Consider the following 15725-nt stretch of genomic DNA (forward strand, 5'->3'; position numbering starts at 1 on the left):
CACATGTCATGGCGGTGTTCGTTCTCGGTGCGGGAGGTAATGTCGGTTCCTCGACCGTAAAGAGCTTCTATGCCACGTACGGCGACAAGCTGAAAATTTTCGGCGGCGCTCGCGATCCTGAAAAGGCCGCAAAAGCGGCCGGATTTGATTCGCTCGCCGCCTCCAACGTCCAATTCGTCAAAACGGACATTAGGGACAAGGGGCAGCTCATCGAAGCGTTTCAAGGCGTCAAATCTCTCTTCATAGTTACGCCAGAACACGAAAATCGCGCCGAACTAGCTATAAACGCCGCCGAAGCAGCCAAAGCGGCGCAAGTCGATCACGTGATCATCTTAAGCATCCCAACTTCCGTGTTACCAAACACGATTCTCGGCCGCCAATTCGGCGCTATCGAGCGCGCCGTCGAGACTCTCGGCATTTCTCACACAATCCTCCGCCTGCCCGTTTTCATTGACAACACGTGGTACCAAAAGAATCGCATTCAAAACGAGGGCGTGCTTCGTAGTCCAGGCAGCGCCGACATCCGATTTGCGACGGTCGTCGTCGCCGACGTAGCGAAGGCGGCTGCAACCATATTGGCCCATCCGAGCGATCACGCCGGAAAGATATATACGCTTGTGAGCGATCGACATTCGCACAATGAACTTGCTGCGGCCTTTTCGTCCGCTTTGGGTAAAGACGTCAAGTATGTTCGTAGTGAGTACGAGACGGCTCGGGATGCGTTTCTTCGCGTCGGCTTTGAGAAGTGGCAAGTGGATTCAATGCTGGAGCTCTATGAATTGCTTGATCGAGGAGAATTGGATGCCTATGAAGTCGATACGGGAGATTATGAAACGATTACCGGTGAAAAGCCCACGAGTATGAAAACGTGGGTAGATCAAGTTGCTCCAGCCTTCAAATAGAAAACGAATACTCAGAAGTTTGTTTTTGGTAAGCCCTGTTGGTTAATTTTACTTAAGTCGCGCCAAACTGCTGATCGATAATCTTTATCTGTTGCTGAATAAGAAAGTGAGCAGTACTATTACGCAAGAAGCTAGGAAGGGAATCAGTGGCGGAGTCGTCCAGTTTTGACGTTTTTCGTCAGTGGCAAAGGTATTGTCCAGACTCTCGCTTAAAGTCCACTCTAAGTCACTCAGGGGTGAGTCTGCGTTGTCGTTTGGACGCGCATTTGATTTCGCGGAGACGTTGACAGGCGCTTCTGAACTCAGTTGAATGTTTCTAACGCTTCCAAAGAAGTCTGTGATCAACACCTGCATGCATGGAATATTAGCACAAAGAGTGGGGAAAGGTGAGGCCCACCTTGTTAAGGTCCCGCTTGAAAAGATCCGTTCGGAATCGTGGCGTTGACCTGACCAGACGCGCGTCGTAAGATCGAAACTATCAGAAAGAGGGGGTTGTTAGCATATTTGGGTGAATACTTTACCAGCTCACTAATTCTCCGACTGTTGCCTTGCTTGTAGGCGTCACTTTCTCCAGAAATTGAAGCGTGTAATACGTCCACCGATCAACTACAAATACTCCAATCTCAGAATCAGGATCGTGCTGCAAAATAAGAGTAAAGCAGTGGCGCTATATTTTGCAATTTTTGCTTATTTACCGATAGAGAATCTTCTCCCACGCTGCTGCTTGCTGCAGCGAAAATATTTGGCGAATAGAAAAGGTACGCTAAGGAGATGGCTTGGCATGTGTCGATCATGAAAAAGATTTCATTGTATCTGTAGGAAGTAAAGGAAATTAAATTGTTTATAGAATTGGAAAGAAGCTTGACCTCTTTCGCTGCCACATCTGCCCAAAAGCGTCAGCCAGCTCTGGACTGGTTATCTCTTCTTGATCTTGAAACTTGAGAAAGCCATCTCCTCCGTGACCTTAGAAAAAAAAGTATTCCGTGTGATGTGAGTATTCTTTTCCAGTATTGCCTGTCATATAAACTAAAATGTTGCTTCTCTCATCTGAAAGCAGGCGTTTGGATCTGGGCGTATCCTTCGATACCCTTCCTAAAAGAGAATGAAAAATCAGTCAAATCAAAGTACAATGAAAAGTGTGAAAAGTCTATCTTTCCACCTGTCAGCACCCGAATGAAATTCTCCACCGTCACCTCATATCCACGATAGTCAACCTCTATGTCATCCCCGTACACGTTTAGTCGAGCACCGGCACTGGGATAAACCGTTCCCGGATGGGGATTGCGAGGATTGCACGCCATGTCGTCGGCGAGCATAAGAATGATATGACTACAGTAGCACACGCTGATTCGCGATCTATACAGTTGGTGCACACGATTCCTTACCTGTCAGGGATGCCGAGCCGCTTGACACTGCGGTAGATTGAGAGTGCGTTCGCTATGTGACGGTAATTGAACCAATAGCGCGACGTGTCGACCTAGAGCGCCATTCCCGAGTCTTTGTCGCTCGATTGAGCTCGCGTTTAAACTCACAATGACTGCCCAGTTGTTGGTGTGCGCACTTCCGCGCACGCCGAGTACGCAAGACGTCGCGAAAAGAGTCAGAAAGTACGTCAAAACGCGACTCGACATTTTTTATCCGGGAATCCCGCAATCTTGATCGGGGGAGGTGACTCGTTCCCAAGACGACAGTGTGTATCGAATTAAATTGTTTACCAGTTATGAACAACGAGGACGCTAAAAAGTATCTTTACAAGCGGGACATACCGCAACTATTTGAAGTATGCGCTAGACCGAACACGTCCTCCGGACGAACTCAATCTGTTTGTGCCCCTCAGAGCCTGATGACCGGTCTCATGTACAGTCGACCCGACAATCCGGTCGTCTACTTGCAGAGCTGTCTATCGCAGTTGCAGGACGAAAAGGACGCAAAGGACGTCGAGTGGAACACGTTTTTGCCCAAAGTGAAGCCCGCTTTCGAGGGAGCCGGACAGCCGTTGCCGCCCATCAAGCGTCGTCAACCGGAAGAGCAAGGCGAGGAGGAGGAAATCCAGCCAAATTCCGTCGCGGAGGAAAAGGAAAGGAGCATCAATCCCAATGTGCCTTTGCCGCCTATTGGAAATCCGGCCAATGTTATACCTATTGAATCGTGTCTGCCTGCGAATGAGGAAGAGGCGCCGAAAATTAGATCCAGGGTCATTTTTGTGCTGGGTTTGACGAGATACGGTTTTCTTGTGCCTGTTTTTTAGTTGTGTATTATTTAGGTGGTCCGGGTTCAGGTAAAGGGACTCAGTGTGAACGCATTGTCGACCGATATGGGCTCACTCATCTCTCAGCCGGCGATCTGCTTCGAGCAGAAGTTGCTAGTGGGTCAGATCAAGGAAAGCAACTGGAAGAGATAATGAGAGAAGGAAAGCTTGTGCCTCTAGTGAGTTCAGTAATTTACGTCGTGTACGAGGAGAATTCTATATATTGTTGTAGGAAATTACTTTGAGTCTTCTGGAATCAGCGATGATTCAAGCGGGAGATTCGCCCGGCTTTCTCATCGACGGTTTTCCGAGAGAATTGCAACAGGCGACGGAGTTCGAAAAGCGCATCACGGCGTACAGCGTCTCCGCGGTGCTCTGCTATGAATGCTCCGAAGACGTCATGACGCAGAGGCTACTCGAAAGAGGAAAGACGAGCGGACGAGCGGACGACAACGAAGAGACAATACGAAAGCGATTCGAGACGTTTCGAACGAGTACAATGCCCGTCTTGGATCACTACAGAAAACTAGGAAAACTGAAAGAGGTGTATCGAAGCTCTTTGTTATATTTCCGAGGATAATTTTCTATTCTAGATTGATGCTGATCGCACTATTGATGACGTATTTGTCAGCACATGTCAGGCTTTAGACGAGGAGGGCTTTGAAGTAAAATCTACTACCAGCAGTGAGCCTGCTGATAGTCAGGCTCTTGAAAGTGACTTTAAAGATGCCCGAATCATTTTTGTTCTTGGTATTTGTTAATTAAGGGAGCGTGTATTGCTGCTTTTCAAAACCCTTTTCTTTGGTAGGTGGTCCAGGGTCTGGAAAGGGGACTCAGTGTGAACGAATAGTCGCCAAATACGGATTGGCTCATTTTTCCACTGGCGATCTGCTGAGAGCTGAATTAGCAAGTGGGTCGGAAAAAGGAAAGCAGTTGGAAGAAATTATGAAAGAAGGCAAATTAGTTCCCATGGTGAGATTAGAGGAATTCGATCAAGTCAAGCCTTTTACTTCGATCAATTCAGGAAGTTATTGTTGCTCTTCTAAAATCAGCCATTTTGAAACACGAAGGCAGTACTGGTTTTCTTATTGACGGTTTTCCACGGGAAACGAGCCAAGCTGCCGAATTCGAAAGCCAATTGACAGAATGTCAGTTGGTTTTGTCCTACGAATGCAGCGAAGAAGTGATGACGAAGAGACTATTGGAAAGAGGCAAAACGAGCGGACGAGCGGACGACAACGAAGAGACGATCAGAAAAAGATTCAAAACGTTCAGAGAAAGCACGATGCCCGTGTTAAATCTCTACGAAGAGAAGGGACAACTCAAAAAGGTTATCCAACTTTGTTTCTAGAGAGATGACTCTCAATGAGGTTTTGCCTTTTTAGATCGACGCCGACAGATCCATAGACGAGGTTTTCCACAACACGTCTAGTGTATTGGAAGAGGCTGGATTTCGTCCCCTCGTTTCGTCTGAGCCAAATCCTCTAAAAGGGGCAAAAGTCGTTTTTGTATTAGGCAAGGAAACGACGGATTGCAAAGTTTTTTGTCTGTGATGTTGATATTTTCTTTGATTTCAGGCGGCCCAGGCTCGGGCAAGGGAACTCAGTGCGAGAGAATCGTTGCCAAATACGGACTGCATCATTTTTCAGCTGGTGATCTTTTGAGAGAGGAAGTTGCCAGCGGATCAGATCGCGGTCAGCAGCTTTCCGAAATAATGAAGGAGGGAAAACTCGTGCCAATGGTACGTAGGCACTCGTAGAATATACATCAAGAGCCAAAATCTTTGTTAGGCAATTACCATTTCTCTTCTCGAGTCTGCCATGTTGAAAACGGGAGACGGGCCTGGGTTTTTGATTGATGGCTTTCCGAGGGAGATTAGCCAGGGGCTCGAATTTGAGAAGAACATCACCGATTGCAGTATGGTCTTGTGCTACGAGTGTTCAGAAGAGGTGATGACTCAAAGGCTACTGGAGAGAGGAAAAACGAGCGGGCGAGCCGACGACAATGAGGAGACGATCAAGAAGCGATTCCATACGTTTCGCGAAAGTACGATGCCTGTATTGGACTACTATGAAGAGAAGGGAAAATTGAAAAGGGTTATCTTCCTTAGGCGAGATAGACTGTAGTTGGCATTTTGATTTTTTTGGTAGATTATCGCAGACAAGACGATTGAAGAGGTATTTGAAGAAACGTCACAAGTTTTGGCAGAAGGCGGCTTTCAGCCCACGTCTAAAGAGGCCAAAACTACCAAGATTGTATTTGTGCTCGGTACTCACACGATGTCTCATTCGGCTAATTGATGAGTCTTGCGTTTAGGCGGTCCGGGTTCCGGCAAAGGGACCCAGTGTGAACGCATTGTTTCCCAGTACGGTCTGGTGCATTTTTCAGCTGGAGATCTGCTGCGAGCGGAAGTAGCCAGCGGATCAAAGATAGGCAAACAGCTGGAAGAAATTATGAAAGAAGGAAAGCTTGTTCCCTTGGTAATTCATAAAAGATTGCAGCGTATGGCTATATTCTTATTTTCTCGTCGCTTACAGGAGATTACAATAGGGCTGTTAGAGGCTGCCATGCTTAAAGCCGGCGACGTTCCTGGATTTTTAATTGACGGCTTTCCGAGGGAGATCAATCAAGCGCTCGAATTTGAAAAATCGATTGCGGAGTGTTCGATTGTTTTGAGCTACGAGTGCACCGAAGATGTCATGACGGAGAGGCTGCTAGAGCGAGGTAAGACGAGTGGACGTGCGGATGACAACGAGGAGACAATAAGAAAAAGACTCGAAACATTTCGGCAGAGCACCATGCCTGTGCTTGATCATTACGAGCAAAAGGGCAAACTTCGAAAGGTATCGTATAAGCTGAATTTGGGTATGATATTCTACATGTTACGAATCTCAGATCGATGCCAACAGGCCAATTGACGAGGTGTTTCATACAACGAAATCTGTTCTTGATGAATCGGGATTTCAGAAAGCCACAGCAGGAGAAGAGGAACAGTAAGAAAACCCCAGCAGGTATTTCAGTTTTGTAGGTAGAAAGCCCAGAGAAGCATGTGAGAAATGCAAAGCTAGTACAGTCTTGCGTGCTAGTTAGACTCTTCCAAACTAATTCCTCCCAAAACGAGTCACACGCACGCCCTAAGATTAATTGTGTACCGTAGTGTACGACAATGGGGATTGTCGCCGTTTCAGTTATAGGGTTACAAGGAACTTGTAAGAGCCGTCCTTGAGTGAAAGGGTTCCCAGTAGATTTCCTTCGTGGACAATTGTTTCTAAATTTGCGCGAGTATCGTCAGCCGTATCGGTGTCGCTGTCGTGATCTAGCTCAAATTCGATCTATTAAGACAGCATTAGCTGCTGCTTCTAATTAAAATTAAACACTTGCCTGAAGTAAAGGAGCCTTGATTTGTCTTTCAAAAGACGAAATTTTGACATTCTTGAAAATTCTCAGAGGAGCCTTTGTATAATAATCAACGATAAATCTAATTGAAAGTGCCCCATGTTTACTTTAAATTGAGCAGCCAGTTCGTCCTTCAATTCGGTAACAATAGTTTCCATATTGGCAGAAGCATCTAGATTAGGAAAGGGCTCCTCTCTCGCAATCCAAGCATTCTAGACAAATGCAGATGTTACTTGTCTCTAACCCTGTGGCGCTATAGTACCCTAAGGCGAGTTTCTATCAATTCTGGGGCTTTTGTCTCGTTAGCTATTCAAACAAATTGCATTGTGAACGAATGATGTTGATTGTTAAATGTTCTTTTACCACAAGTTTCGTAAAGGGCATCTGCTTTGCTTATGTAAAGGAGCTTGGATTTTAGTTGATGGGGTCCCAAACAAAGAAGAGTGTCGCGGCAGTCTCTGTCTGCTTTGCACGCTTGAGAGTGATTGCAGGGCTTGCAATAGGGTCCTCCACAATCTACGTCAGTTTCGTGAGCGCTCGTTAACAAACCATCAAAACACGTCAACTCTAATAAATAATTAAACGAACATGGTTATATAAAATGCGGGCTCAGACTTGCCTTCTACGGTGATTCTGACTGTTGGAGTGGTGACTGTGTCTTCTATGTTACTCGCGGTACATTGGTATAAACCGTCGTCTTCGTGAAGGACAGAGCTAATAACGAGAGAACCCGTGTCTTGAATGGTGATGCGATCGTCAGACGTCAGTGTCTGATTGTTTCTGCGCCACGTAAAGGCCGGTGGTGGACGACCTGTCGCACTGCAAGGAAGAGTTAGAGATAGTGTCGTTCGCACGGTTGTCTGCGCGGGTGACGCAGTAAAGTTTGGAGCAGCTACAAAGGTATTGAAAATAACATGTGCAAAATGTGTAAGATGATTGAATACCGCAGATAAACTGATCCTTTGACAGGAGGCTGATTTGTTTTCCGTTCAAAGAAGGTGGGTGGTCGCATACAATCAGATCTGGCCTCGTAACGATTGCGCTATTGTTTGCTATCCACTCTCTTAGCCATTCCGTGACACAGTCACACGAAAAAGGGTTTTCTCGCAAATCACTACATTGCAGAATGTGAAAGGCGAAAGCAATCATGCGTATGGAAGGTACTAACACATTTTGTAACTTTCCCAAGCTAGAGAATATACCATTGGGCAGTCCAACAAAGCTGTTCTGCCTCAGTGAGCTATATAATTAGATTTAAACTTTGTTCCTTTGCATCTTTGCCTAGAAAGACACTTACAGTGTTTCCAGTGGGGTGCTAGCAAATATATTTTGTGGTAAGCTTGTCAACTTGTTTTCGTTTAGTCGCCTGAAAATGACATTTCTAGAATATTAAAGTTAGAGTGCAATTCGACTACTTACAATTCGATAAGTTTTGTCAAGTCTGTGAAAGTGTTTTCGTCGATGACAGAAATGTCGTTGTCACTGAGAGATCTATAGAGAGCAAGTCGATCTTGTTAATGCGCGCCTCGAGTCGTCACGGATTGACTCACAAAATTTCAAGGTTTGATAAATTTCGGAAGTCGCTGGGTCTCAGACTCGTTAGAAAGTTGTCGTCCAAAGACCTAGGATTCGAGGGGTGGAGTCACAATACAAATGGCGTAATCACACGCGTGTGGGAGGTGTCAAAGCCGAATCATACAGCTCCACGGCCGTACGAGAACTTAAAGTGATTGTGTGCAATTCTTCTGATGTCTTACAGTTGCACGGTGTCAAAAGGGATGTCTTCTATCGGAATTTTTGTCAAGGACTCGCCGACACATCGCACCAAACCAGCGCGACAAGTGCATCCCTCTGGACAGCTCCAACTGGGTTGGAAGAGTCCAATAAGAAGTGCAATGATGCAAAGCTTCATTCGGTGCAGTTGAAGTTGAAACGATAATCGCCAAGGGAACAACTATCAGTTTGATTTTAACGAGTGATGATGAGCAGAGTACTTCTATCAGCTGCTTCAAAACGATTACTTTTTACCACAAGGTTACGTATAAGGACCTTTAGCTCCAGTAAGATAGCATTAGAAAAGATATATCGGATGCTTTCAGTACAGTTTACTTGCAGTTTCAAGCTATCACTGCAGTCAGACAAACTTTAGAATTACTGACGAAATGAAAGCGACTTTTAGTTTCAATGGCTACGTTATACTTCGGTATTCAACTGAAATACAACAGAATGCTTTTACCTTCATGTTTTCCATAGTCACGTGCTTACACTCGAAGAGATGGTCAAATTGAAAGAAGCAATAGAGCAAAACGGCACACTCAAAAGCAATTCATACTACGTTGGAGATGGAATGGAAGGACGAGGTAGTAGACTCTCTATATGGTGTAATCCAGGGCACGACATCACAGGCATTGTGGCGCGCTCTGAGAAAATAGCAGGAACAATGGAACAAGTAGACAACCAATAAATAAACAAAAATCTTTTTAGAATGTCTTTCTGTATGTAGCTGCTTGGTGGAGAAGTTTATCACTATCATTCTAAATTGATAATGAAGGAGGCATTGACTGGAGGATCTTTCGTCTGGCACCAAGATTACGGCTATTGGTATCAAAACGGTTGTCTCTTTCCAGATATGGGCACTGCATTTATTGCCATTGATCGATGCGATGAAGACAATGGATGCCTACAGGTGGGTAAAAAAACTTTTTTGGTACTCTGAGTGAATGCATAGCTTACAGGTTTTGCGTGGATCAAATCGTTTAGGTCGCATTGAACACGGTCGAGTCGGAGGACAGACAGGAGCCGATGCTAATAGGGTCAATGAAATTTTAAAACATCTTCCCGTTGATCACGTCGTCTTGGATCCCGGCGACGTTCTCTACTTCCACTGCAATCTGCTGCACAAGAGCAATCGCAACGAAAGCCAACGCCGTCGATGGGCCTTGCTTTCTGCCTACAACAGAGCAAGCAATGATCCTTTTATAAGACATCCCTGGCCAACATATACTCCTCTCAATAAGGTCACATCATCATCATAGTACATACGTGCGAGTGTTTACTGTATATGTTTCTCTGTATACTGCAGGTACCAAACAGTGCTATTCTTCAATGCACGAACTACACAGATATGACAGGGAAAGGTTTTGTTGAACCGGCCATGGACAAAACAGTGGAAGGAAAAAGATAAATAATCAAATCCATATACACCTCGCACGTGCGAGTCTTTATACGGGGAATAGAAACAGAATGTTGAGTAAGGCTGGCCGTCGTCTTTCTTCTCTTGCTGTAAGAAAAACGTCAGCCAGGCTGCTAAGCACTCGTAAGCGGGAAATAAATGTCCGGCCTTTTACCGGACTCTTCTCTGTTCCCGTAGCCAGCGACTACGCGCACACGTCTGGTAACTTCGACGTGACGTCAGAAATGAAAGCGGCCTTCGATCGCGACGGCTACATTATTGGACGGTACAAAACTAAAACGTGCAGCTGCAATTCACGCAAACTTTTTTTTCCCAGACGCATTTTCAAATCAGACGAGATATCGAAGTTGCAAGAAGCGTTGGAAACAGACGGAGGCATAATGCAGCACGCTTACGCCGTGAACGACGGGCAGGGTCGCAGCAGCAGATTGTGCATATGGAGTCACCCCGGACAGGACATCACTGGAATGGTGGCAAGATCCGAAAAAATCGCTGGAACAATGGAAAAGGTAGAAAAGAGAATTTTACATCAATCAGCTTTCTGGAGATTGCGTAGCTGCTCGGAGGAGAAGTCTATCATTATCATACAAAGCTGATGATGAAAGAGGCGTACACGGGTGGCTCGTTCATCTGGCATCAAGACTACGGCTACTGGTACATGAATGGCTGCCTGTTCCCAGACATGGGTACGGCTTTTATTGCCATTGATCGGTGTGACGAGGAAAACGGATGTTTGGAAGTGAATTTCTTGGAGAGACTCTGTGAGCTAGTAGTGTCGGATGTTCCTTTTAGGTTCTACGGGGTTCCAATCGTCTTGGACGGATAGAACATGGACGAGTCGGCGGACAGACGGGAGCGGATGAAAGTCGAATGAAAGAGGTGCTAAAAGCGCTTCCGATCGACCGGGCTGTTCTCGATCCTGGCGATGTGCTCTTCTTTCACTCAAATTTACTGCACAAGAGCAATCGGAATGACAGTTCGCGTCGACGATGGGCGTTCTTGTGCGCCTACAACAGAGCCAGCAATAATCCCGTCATAGAACATCATCACCCGAGATATACGCCGTTGGAGAAGGTATTAGACTATATGGAAATAGGTTGCTAAATTATTGCTTTTGTTTCTAGGTGTCTAACACCGCTATTCAAGAGTGCACCAACTACACTGACATGACAGGGAAGGATTTCCTTGACCCAAAGAATGACAAGACAGCTGATGGGAAGAAATGATTTTCCTTGTTATTTTTTATTCTACATCAATTGCTTCTTATTTTTTGTATGCGCACTTTCACGACAGGTGTGACTCTGCATCTTTTTACTGTTACCTTTTTTCTGGCTTTTCGAAGCCTATTAGCGTGCGCATTTCCAACATGGTGTCCTTGCTGAGCCTTTCCTCCGGCTTTCAGCTCAGCGATGACGACGTCGATTACGCAGATAGAGTCAAAAATACGCTCTCTTACCTTGACCGCGTTCCGGTCGTACGAGGAGCCGCGCTAGAGACTCTCTACCTCGCTCTGCAAAAAATTCTCACCGAAACAAGCGAAGAGGTTCCGCGACGCGCGATAAAGGCACGAGGAAATAATTCCATAATCGAAAACAGAAAGAAAAAGCGTTACTGGAGGCGGTAAACAGTGGCTGCGAGTCTCTGATCAAATTCCTTTCGGACAATCCGGGAGCATGGTCACCTCTCATCTTTCAAGTACACTTCCAAAATAGTTTTGAATGGGCACGTCGCATTTGTTGTTGCGTAGTGGTCACTAACAAAACTCGCAGAGCTCTGCTGCACCTATAACAGTAGGAACCTACACAAAGTACATAGGTGCACGCGATTTTAATTAATCTATGACCCCTTTCACCCCCCCCCCCCCCCCCCCCAAACACTCAAGGCAAATATCGACGCGAAGAGCCGAAACGCGAGGGTCTAGAAAGATCAATCGAACGTTTTACGACCCTTCCAGGTAGTGACTGCGAGAGGGCAATAGACTTGAATTGACACAGTCGTTCAGCCACGGGAAAACTCTTAGAAGTAGTCAAGAGATCCATGTCGTCCATGTGAGTGAGCTCAGCCTGATGAACATTCGTCATTAGTTTGTTTGAATGAAACGCGATAGGATGCAGCTAGATCCCGTTCAATGCGTGAATTTTTTACTCCGTACCGTGCAGCAGTATCGCAGTCAATTCGAATGGATGCTCGCATATTCCGGGTTCGTACTGTGAGGATCTCTCCCGTCTCCTTTTCAGATTCTTTTCTAGTGCTATGTTCTCCACTACTCTCATGCCTGCCCTCCTACGCGTCGGTCTCGTTGATTTTCTGAGTGGAAAAGAACAAATGGGCAGTGCCAGTCCTGTGGTGGATGTTCTGAAACATCTCATTGCAAAACACCGCGAGAATATAAGACGGGCGGCAGTTGGCCTGTTTCAGGTATGAAACGGAGCCCGAGCTTTTCGTTTTGCGTTTGACGCTCTCTTCTATTGGCTTAGGATTCATTAGTTGAGCCCCAGTCGCCAGATAAACTTTTCACGGTGCCCTACTTACTTGATTTGGCGCTTTCCTGTCCTCCGCTTGCTGAAGTAATGGCTGAAGAATCGCTACAAATACGTTAGTTGTGGAACTTCGCTCTAGAAGCATCTTTTTTAACTGTCTCTCTCTATTTAGTATCCCCAGCAACTCTTCACATCTTACTAGAACAGTCGCGTGGATGGGATACAGCGAGGCGCGTACTAGCCTTGATCTTGTTCCTATCTAGCCTAATCGCTTTATCCGTAGCGTTTCTATGGTCTGTGTTCAAGTTCTGAGCCAACTTCGCGGCCCGTCTGCCTTCAAGGTCATCAGACTCCTTCTCAATGTTGCTTCGGACATATACATGGACTCCCAAGGTAAAGTCTTCAAGAAGAAAGAAGGGTTTTTCTATAGAGAGAAAGAAAAACGTTTAGCTGCCGCAGCTCGGCCGGTGACAATTGTGGCGTCTTCTTTGGTGGAATCGCTTCTTAGCCACCTTCTCATTAACGGTCATTCGGCGTCAACGCTTTTGCTACGCGCTTTGGAATTGCACACGAAGGATTTGTGTGAACTCTTGTCAACCTGTGATAATCTCAAGTGTGTGTGAACCGTCCAACGCGTTTCACGTCTCCTCTCATTGTTTTTTAGGCTTCTTTCGTTTCTAAAGCAACTGCTTCGTCTGATTGGATTGTTTCAAGGCGTCTCGGCGTCTGTCAGCGTGCTGGTCAATCTGCTGAGTTTGGATCCCGGCGCTTACGTGGTATTTTAGGTGATTTTCTCGTAACTTTAGTTTCCGCAGCTTTTGCGTCCTTGCAGCTCACTGTGTTCGTTCAATTGCACTGCGAATTCGAAGCGAGACACGGTGTATTGTCTGGGGCGATTTTCGCTTCGCTTTTACCCAAACTTCCACTCGTATCGATTCCTGAAAGTCAGGTTATAACTAAAAATTCTCCTACCGAGAATTCCTTTATGAAAAGAATCTTCAGATTCAAAACATACTCACAAATATATTATCTCTAATAAATGTCGAAAAGTCAGGAGAAGCTCTCCATGTCAGGTAGAGTAGAGATCTTAGAATACCTTAATTAATTAATTAATTAATTCTCGTTTTTTGTCAGGTCGAGTCTCATTGGTGCTCTGCAAAGTCACATTCCCGTCTTGGCAAATTACCTTATTGGTTCCCTTTCCGTCATCAACGCGACGCTGCAAATCCTTCGTTCAATTTTCACACAGAACTTCTCCATGTCAATCAGCACGGAAGCGAAGCTGTGTCACGCCGGCAGCGAGTGTTTTCTCTTCTTACTCGATCAAATAGCGAGCAAGGCGCCAGGCAAGACGCAGGAAAATCTGATAAAGAACGTACGGCCACGTTTTCTTTATGTATCCAGATCTCGAACGATGGTACAATTGTTTGCATCAATGCAAACTCTTACTAGCCATCGTTTCCCGACGTTCGACGGGACAAGCGCTCATCGTTCGGCTCGTAGTCGAAGCTGTTCTAGATTCCGTAATTGTAAATCGTTGAATAATTAATTCTATTACCGTGTCTATTTCTAGGAATCCAAATTCATGTCCGTTTCTTCGAAAGGTTTTAATTAATCGCTATTTATTTTATTGTGATGGATCTCGACTTTTTAGTAAATGGAATTTTGAGTTTCACGTCTCTCCTTTCGTCCAACTCGAGACCGACGCAACTAGGCCTGCACCGTCACGTCAGCAAATCGTTCTCCGCTCCGAGCCAGACGGCTTTGCACTGTCGACGCTCGTTGATCGATCCTGCGCAGGCAAGCGACGAGAAAAAGAGCGCAGGAGCGAACACCTCCCCATCTCTTCCCTCATAGATGAGCATTAAAAAAGAAACGATGTTTCGCGTCGGTCAGCAGGTTTTGGACCTTCTTCAAGCCTGCTGCGCCGATCCGGCTCGTTCGCCGCAATCCGGTCATCAGGTGTCCGTCAACGGCGCTCACGCCGTTGCATTGGTTCTTTTGGACGTCGCCTCCGTGCCGGGTATTTGCATCGACGGTTGGCCCGACGAGGAAAATCTCAAAGTGACGCTGGAGAGGTGTTGTGGAAAACGACGATTTGAACTTTCTTTTCGGTTTTGACTTTTTTTCTTTAGGGATTTGCAGGTGAAGAAACGATTTGACGAGCATCCGTTTCTGTGGGAATTGTTGCATCTCGTTTCGCCTGGTAAGCTAAGGGTGTCGCTCGTTTCTCAAAGGCACCGCAGCGGTTCCTTCGTCTTTTAGTTTCGTCTGCTCTGTCCGTGTGCCGTCCCGTTCTTGTGAGCCTATTCGCTTCGCAGACGGCGTTCTGGAGCCAGTGCCGCGAGCGGCGGGCGAGCGCCGCTTCGCGAGAGTTGGACGTCACTTGTAGAATATTGAACGTCATAGTAAAGGCAAGTGCGGCGCTGAGATTGCGCAAAAAGAAAACGAATTATTTTTTCTCTTTGTGTAGGCTGGTTGGCTCCCGTCTCCCATCACGTCCGTTCCGCAGTGGATAGGGTACGTTTCGCCTAGCGAAACGCACGCTCTATTAATGGCCTGTCTCAAATATTTTAAGGTTTGGTGGGAATGTCGCCCTCAAACCGTGACGAATATCGTTGTGCCTGTTTATAGGAAAAGAAAGTCGAGCAAGGGGAGTCGGGAAATTGTGCCGCTGCAACTACTGGTAAAGATACCGTCGTTTTTTGTCGACAAGTTGAACGTCGTTTTTATCCTTTTAGGCCTTCTTGACGTTCTAAAAATTATTTTGCAGTCAAATGTCGATCAGCTGGGAAACGTGTACCGGAGACTTTTTGTGCAGATTTCACTCTAAGAGCGTTCGAGAAGCTGTATAGGTAAAATCGTCCTCTTCACATGCATCCGACGCAAGACATCGAAATTACTAGCCAATTAAATTATTTTTAGATTAGAGTCGCCGCCTGGTACAACATTAGCATAAGTACGCTTTTCCCGAATTGATAACGTCACCGGTAACCGGCGACCACTGGCACCGGCATCGCGCCCTAGGTTATCACGTGACACTTCGGTATAAAAAATGTCTATGCTTTCTCCTCGATTACACCTTGTTTTGTTGTTGCTAAAGCAACTTTTGCGTGCGGTGTTCCCCAAAACGTACCGTTCGTCACGAATAATAATAGCGTGCCCACTTGACCTTAGCTAAGGGTGCTAAGCGTGCTGCGGGGGTGCACGTGTAACTGAGGTGGTCGCGTTGCTACTTTTTGGCTTTCGATTAAAGTCTGTCGGATTTGTGCAGCAGAAGAGGCGTTTTTCTGCACAATGGATAGTTCATTTGCTAGCAAACGCTCTAAAGAGCAGCTGTAACAAGGGCCACACCCGTGGGGGGGAGGCTAGGAGGCCACCACACCCGTGGGGGAGTGTTAGGGAACGGTTAGAATGAGTAGAACGCGATAGAAGAGAGATGGCGTCATTTTTTCTCTCTTTTTTCGCTTCTTTGTCGGAAATTCACAATTTGAGCGTAGCTGCGC

General features: G+C 46.1%; 7 protein-coding genes across 10 annotated transcripts; 5 read left to right on the top strand and 2 right to left on the bottom strand.

Annotated features, from left to right (window-relative positions):
- The first annotated feature begins 8 nt into the window (after positions 1-8).
- On the top strand, positions 9-902 carry LOC136185885 (NAD(P)H azoreductase-like). Its single transcript, XM_065973095.1, has one exon. The coding sequence runs from the start codon at positions 9-11 to the stop codon at positions 900-902; it is 894 nt and encodes a 297-aa protein (XP_065829167.1).
- A 16-nt stretch (positions 903-918) lies between these two features.
- On the bottom strand, positions 919-2550 carry LOC136185931 (GPI-anchor transamidase-like). The gene is made up of 9 exons (XM_065973146.1): positions 2435-2550; positions 2288-2379; positions 2062-2231; positions 1917-1994; positions 1769-1865; positions 1598-1715; positions 1432-1542; positions 1300-1377; positions 919-1250 (listed from the first exon to the last, which is right to left on the bottom strand). Exons 1-9 carry the CDS (start codon positions 2531-2533, stop codon positions 987-989), a joined length of 1107 nt encoding a protein of 368 aa, XP_065829218.1. The 5' UTR covers positions 2534-2550; the 3' UTR covers positions 919-986.
- Positions 1097-6270, top strand: LOC136185923 (adenylate kinase isoenzyme 5-like). 2 transcript variants are annotated; one of them, XM_065973136.1, is made up of 17 exons: positions 1097-1555; positions 1604-1660; positions 1722-1892; positions 1960-2682; positions 2740-3112; positions 3166-3329; positions 3383-3694; positions 3744-3900; positions 3959-4122; positions 4175-4480; positions 4536-4665; positions 4728-4891; positions 4941-5246; positions 5301-5418; positions 5467-5630; positions 5688-5993; positions 6046-6270. In XM_065973136.1, the coding sequence occupies exons 4-17, from the start codon at positions 2623-2625 to the stop codon at positions 6145-6147; spliced, it is 2826 nt and encodes a 941-aa protein (XP_065829208.1). In that variant the 5' UTR covers positions 1097-1555; positions 1604-1660; positions 1722-1892; positions 1960-2622; the 3' UTR covers positions 6148-6270. The 2 variants fall into 2 exon arrangements, with proteins under 2 accessions (XP_065829208.1, XP_065829207.1); XM_065973135.1 differs by having other exon boundaries at positions 1960-2645; positions 2694-3112.
- Positions 6153-8505, bottom strand: LOC136185930 (peroxidasin-like). Its single transcript, XM_065973144.1, has 12 exons — positions 8304-8505; positions 8097-8168; positions 7966-8037; positions 7844-7912; positions 7715-7786; positions 7491-7660; positions 7166-7438; positions 6910-7113; positions 6809-6852; positions 6654-6758; positions 6532-6603; positions 6153-6482 (listed from the first exon to the last, which is right to left on the bottom strand). Exons 1-12 carry the CDS (start codon positions 8456-8458, stop codon positions 6339-6341), a joined length of 1452 nt encoding a protein of 483 aa, XP_065829216.1. The 5' UTR covers positions 8459-8505; the 3' UTR covers positions 6153-6338.
- LOC136185933 (L-proline trans-4-hydroxylase-like) lies at positions 7957-9768 on the top strand. Of its 2 annotated transcripts, XM_065973149.1 has the most exons (7): positions 7957-8107; positions 8167-8606; positions 8662-8749; positions 8800-8995; positions 9050-9232; positions 9282-9563; positions 9629-9768. In XM_065973149.1, the coding sequence occupies exons 2-7, from the start codon at positions 8525-8527 to the stop codon at positions 9728-9730; spliced, it is 933 nt and encodes a 310-aa protein (XP_065829221.1). In that variant the 5' UTR covers positions 7957-8107; positions 8167-8524; the 3' UTR covers positions 9731-9768. The 2 variants fall into 2 exon arrangements, with proteins under 2 accessions (XP_065829221.1, XP_065829220.1); XM_065973148.1 differs by having other exon boundaries at positions 7957-8606.
- Positions 9726-11045, top strand: LOC136185934 (L-proline trans-4-hydroxylase-like). The gene is made up of 6 exons (XM_065973150.1): positions 9726-9862; positions 9917-10004; positions 10056-10248; positions 10296-10478; positions 10532-10813; positions 10864-11045. Exons 1-6 carry the CDS (start codon positions 9790-9792, stop codon positions 10963-10965), a joined length of 921 nt encoding a protein of 306 aa, XP_065829222.1. The 5' UTR covers positions 9726-9789; the 3' UTR covers positions 10966-11045.
- LOC136185924 (integrator complex subunit 5-like) lies at positions 10961-15321 on the top strand. 2 transcript variants are annotated; one of them, XM_065973137.1, is made up of 25 exons: positions 10961-11282; positions 11336-11434; positions 11487-11529; positions 11622-11693; positions 11742-11787; positions 11847-11939; positions 11989-12157; positions 12217-12334; positions 12392-12449; positions 12503-12612; positions 12658-12832; positions 12884-12995; positions 13052-13168; positions 13222-13292; positions 13354-13565; positions 13624-13742; positions 13793-13823; positions 13874-14019; positions 14077-14297; positions 14355-14425; positions 14485-14633; positions 14693-14797; positions 14854-14905; positions 14961-15074; positions 15145-15321. In XM_065973137.1, the coding sequence occupies exons 1-24, from the start codon at positions 10962-10964 to the stop codon at positions 15050-15052; spliced, it is 2802 nt and encodes a 933-aa protein (XP_065829209.1). In that variant the 5' UTR covers position 10961; the 3' UTR covers positions 15053-15074; positions 15145-15321. The 2 variants fall into 2 exon arrangements, with proteins under 2 accessions (XP_065829209.1, XP_065829210.1); XM_065973138.1 differs by having other exon boundaries at positions 12670-12832.
- The last annotated feature ends 404 nt before the right edge of the window (positions 15322-15725 follow it).

Source organism: Oscarella lobularis, chromosome 4, assembly GCF_947507565.1.
Source record: "Oscarella lobularis chromosome 4, ooOscLobu1.1, whole genome shotgun sequence".
Taxonomy (NCBI): domain Eukaryota; kingdom Metazoa; phylum Porifera; class Homoscleromorpha; order Homosclerophorida; family Oscarellidae; genus Oscarella; species Oscarella lobularis.

Bases quoted from the DNA above. Each gene is read 5' to 3' on its own strand.
- LOC136185885 (XM_065973095.1), top strand. From the start codon at position 9: ATGGCGGTGTTCGTTCTCGGTGCGGGAGGTAATGTCGGTTCCTCGACC.
- LOC136185931 (XM_065973146.1), bottom strand. From the start codon at position 2,533: ATGTCGAGTCGCGTTTTGACGTACTTTCTGACTCTTTTCGCGACGTCT. The intron at 2,232-2,287 runs GTAAGGAATCGT...GTGCTACTGTAG, and splicing joins CGGCTCGGCATCCCTGACAG to TCATATCATTCTTATGCTCG. The intron at 1,995-2,061 runs GTGGAAAGATAG...ATTCTCTTTTAG, and splicing joins TTTCATTCGGGTGCTGACAG to GAAGGGTATCGAAGGATACG.
- LOC136185923 (XM_065973135.1), top strand. From the start codon at position 2,623: ATGAACAACGAGGACGCTAAAAA. The intron at 5,247-5,300 runs GTTATCTTCCTT...TTTTTTTGGTAG, and splicing joins AGAAGGGAAAATTGAAAAGG to ATTATCGCAGACAAGACGAT. The intron at 5,419-5,466 runs GTACTCACACGA...TCTTGCGTTTAG, and splicing joins CAAGATTGTATTTGTGCTCG to GCGGTCCGGGTTCCGGCAAA.
- LOC136185930 (XM_065973144.1), bottom strand. From the start codon at position 8,458: ATGAAGCTTTGCATCATTGCACTTCTTATTGGACTCTTCCAACCCAGT. The intron at 8,038-8,096 runs GTGAGTCAATCC...TGCTCTCTATAG, and splicing joins TTATCAAACCTTGAAATTTT to ATCTCTCAGTGACAACGACA. The intron at 7,114-7,165 runs GCAAGTCTGAGC...ATTATTTATTAG, and splicing joins AGTCAGAATCACCGTAGAAG to AGTTGACGTGTTTTGATGGT.
- LOC136185933 (XM_065973148.1), top strand. From the start codon at position 8,525: ATGATGAGCAGAGTACTTCTATCAGCTGCTTCAAAACGATTACTTTTT. The intron at 8,607-8,661 runs GTAAGATAGCAT...GTTTACTTGCAG, and splicing joins TATAAGGACCTTTAGCTCCA to TTTCAAGCTATCACTGCAGT. The intron at 9,233-9,281 runs GTGGGTAAAAAA...CATAGCTTACAG, and splicing joins AAGACAATGGATGCCTACAG to GTTTTGCGTGGATCAAATCG.
- LOC136185934 (XM_065973150.1), top strand. From the start codon at position 9,790: ATGTTGAGTAAGGCTGGCCGTCGTCTTTCTTCTCTTGCTGTAAGAAAA. The intron at 10,005-10,055 runs GTACAAAACTAA...TTTTTTTCCCAG, and splicing joins GACGGCTACATTATTGGACG to ACGCATTTTCAAATCAGACG. The intron at 10,814-10,863 runs GTATTAGACTAT...TTTTGTTTCTAG, and splicing joins GATATACGCCGTTGGAGAAG to GTGTCTAACACCGCTATTCA.
- LOC136185924 (XM_065973137.1), top strand. From the start codon at position 10,962: ATGATTTTCCTTGTTATTTTTTATTCTACATCAATTGCTTCTTATTTT. The intron at 11,435-11,486 runs GTACACTTCCAA...GTTGTTGCGTAG, and splicing joins GGTCACCTCTCATCTTTCAA to TGGTCACTAACAAAACTCGC. The intron at 14,634-14,692 runs GCAAGTGCGGCG...CTCTTTGTGTAG, and splicing joins TATTGAACGTCATAGTAAAG to GCTGGTTGGCTCCCGTCTCC.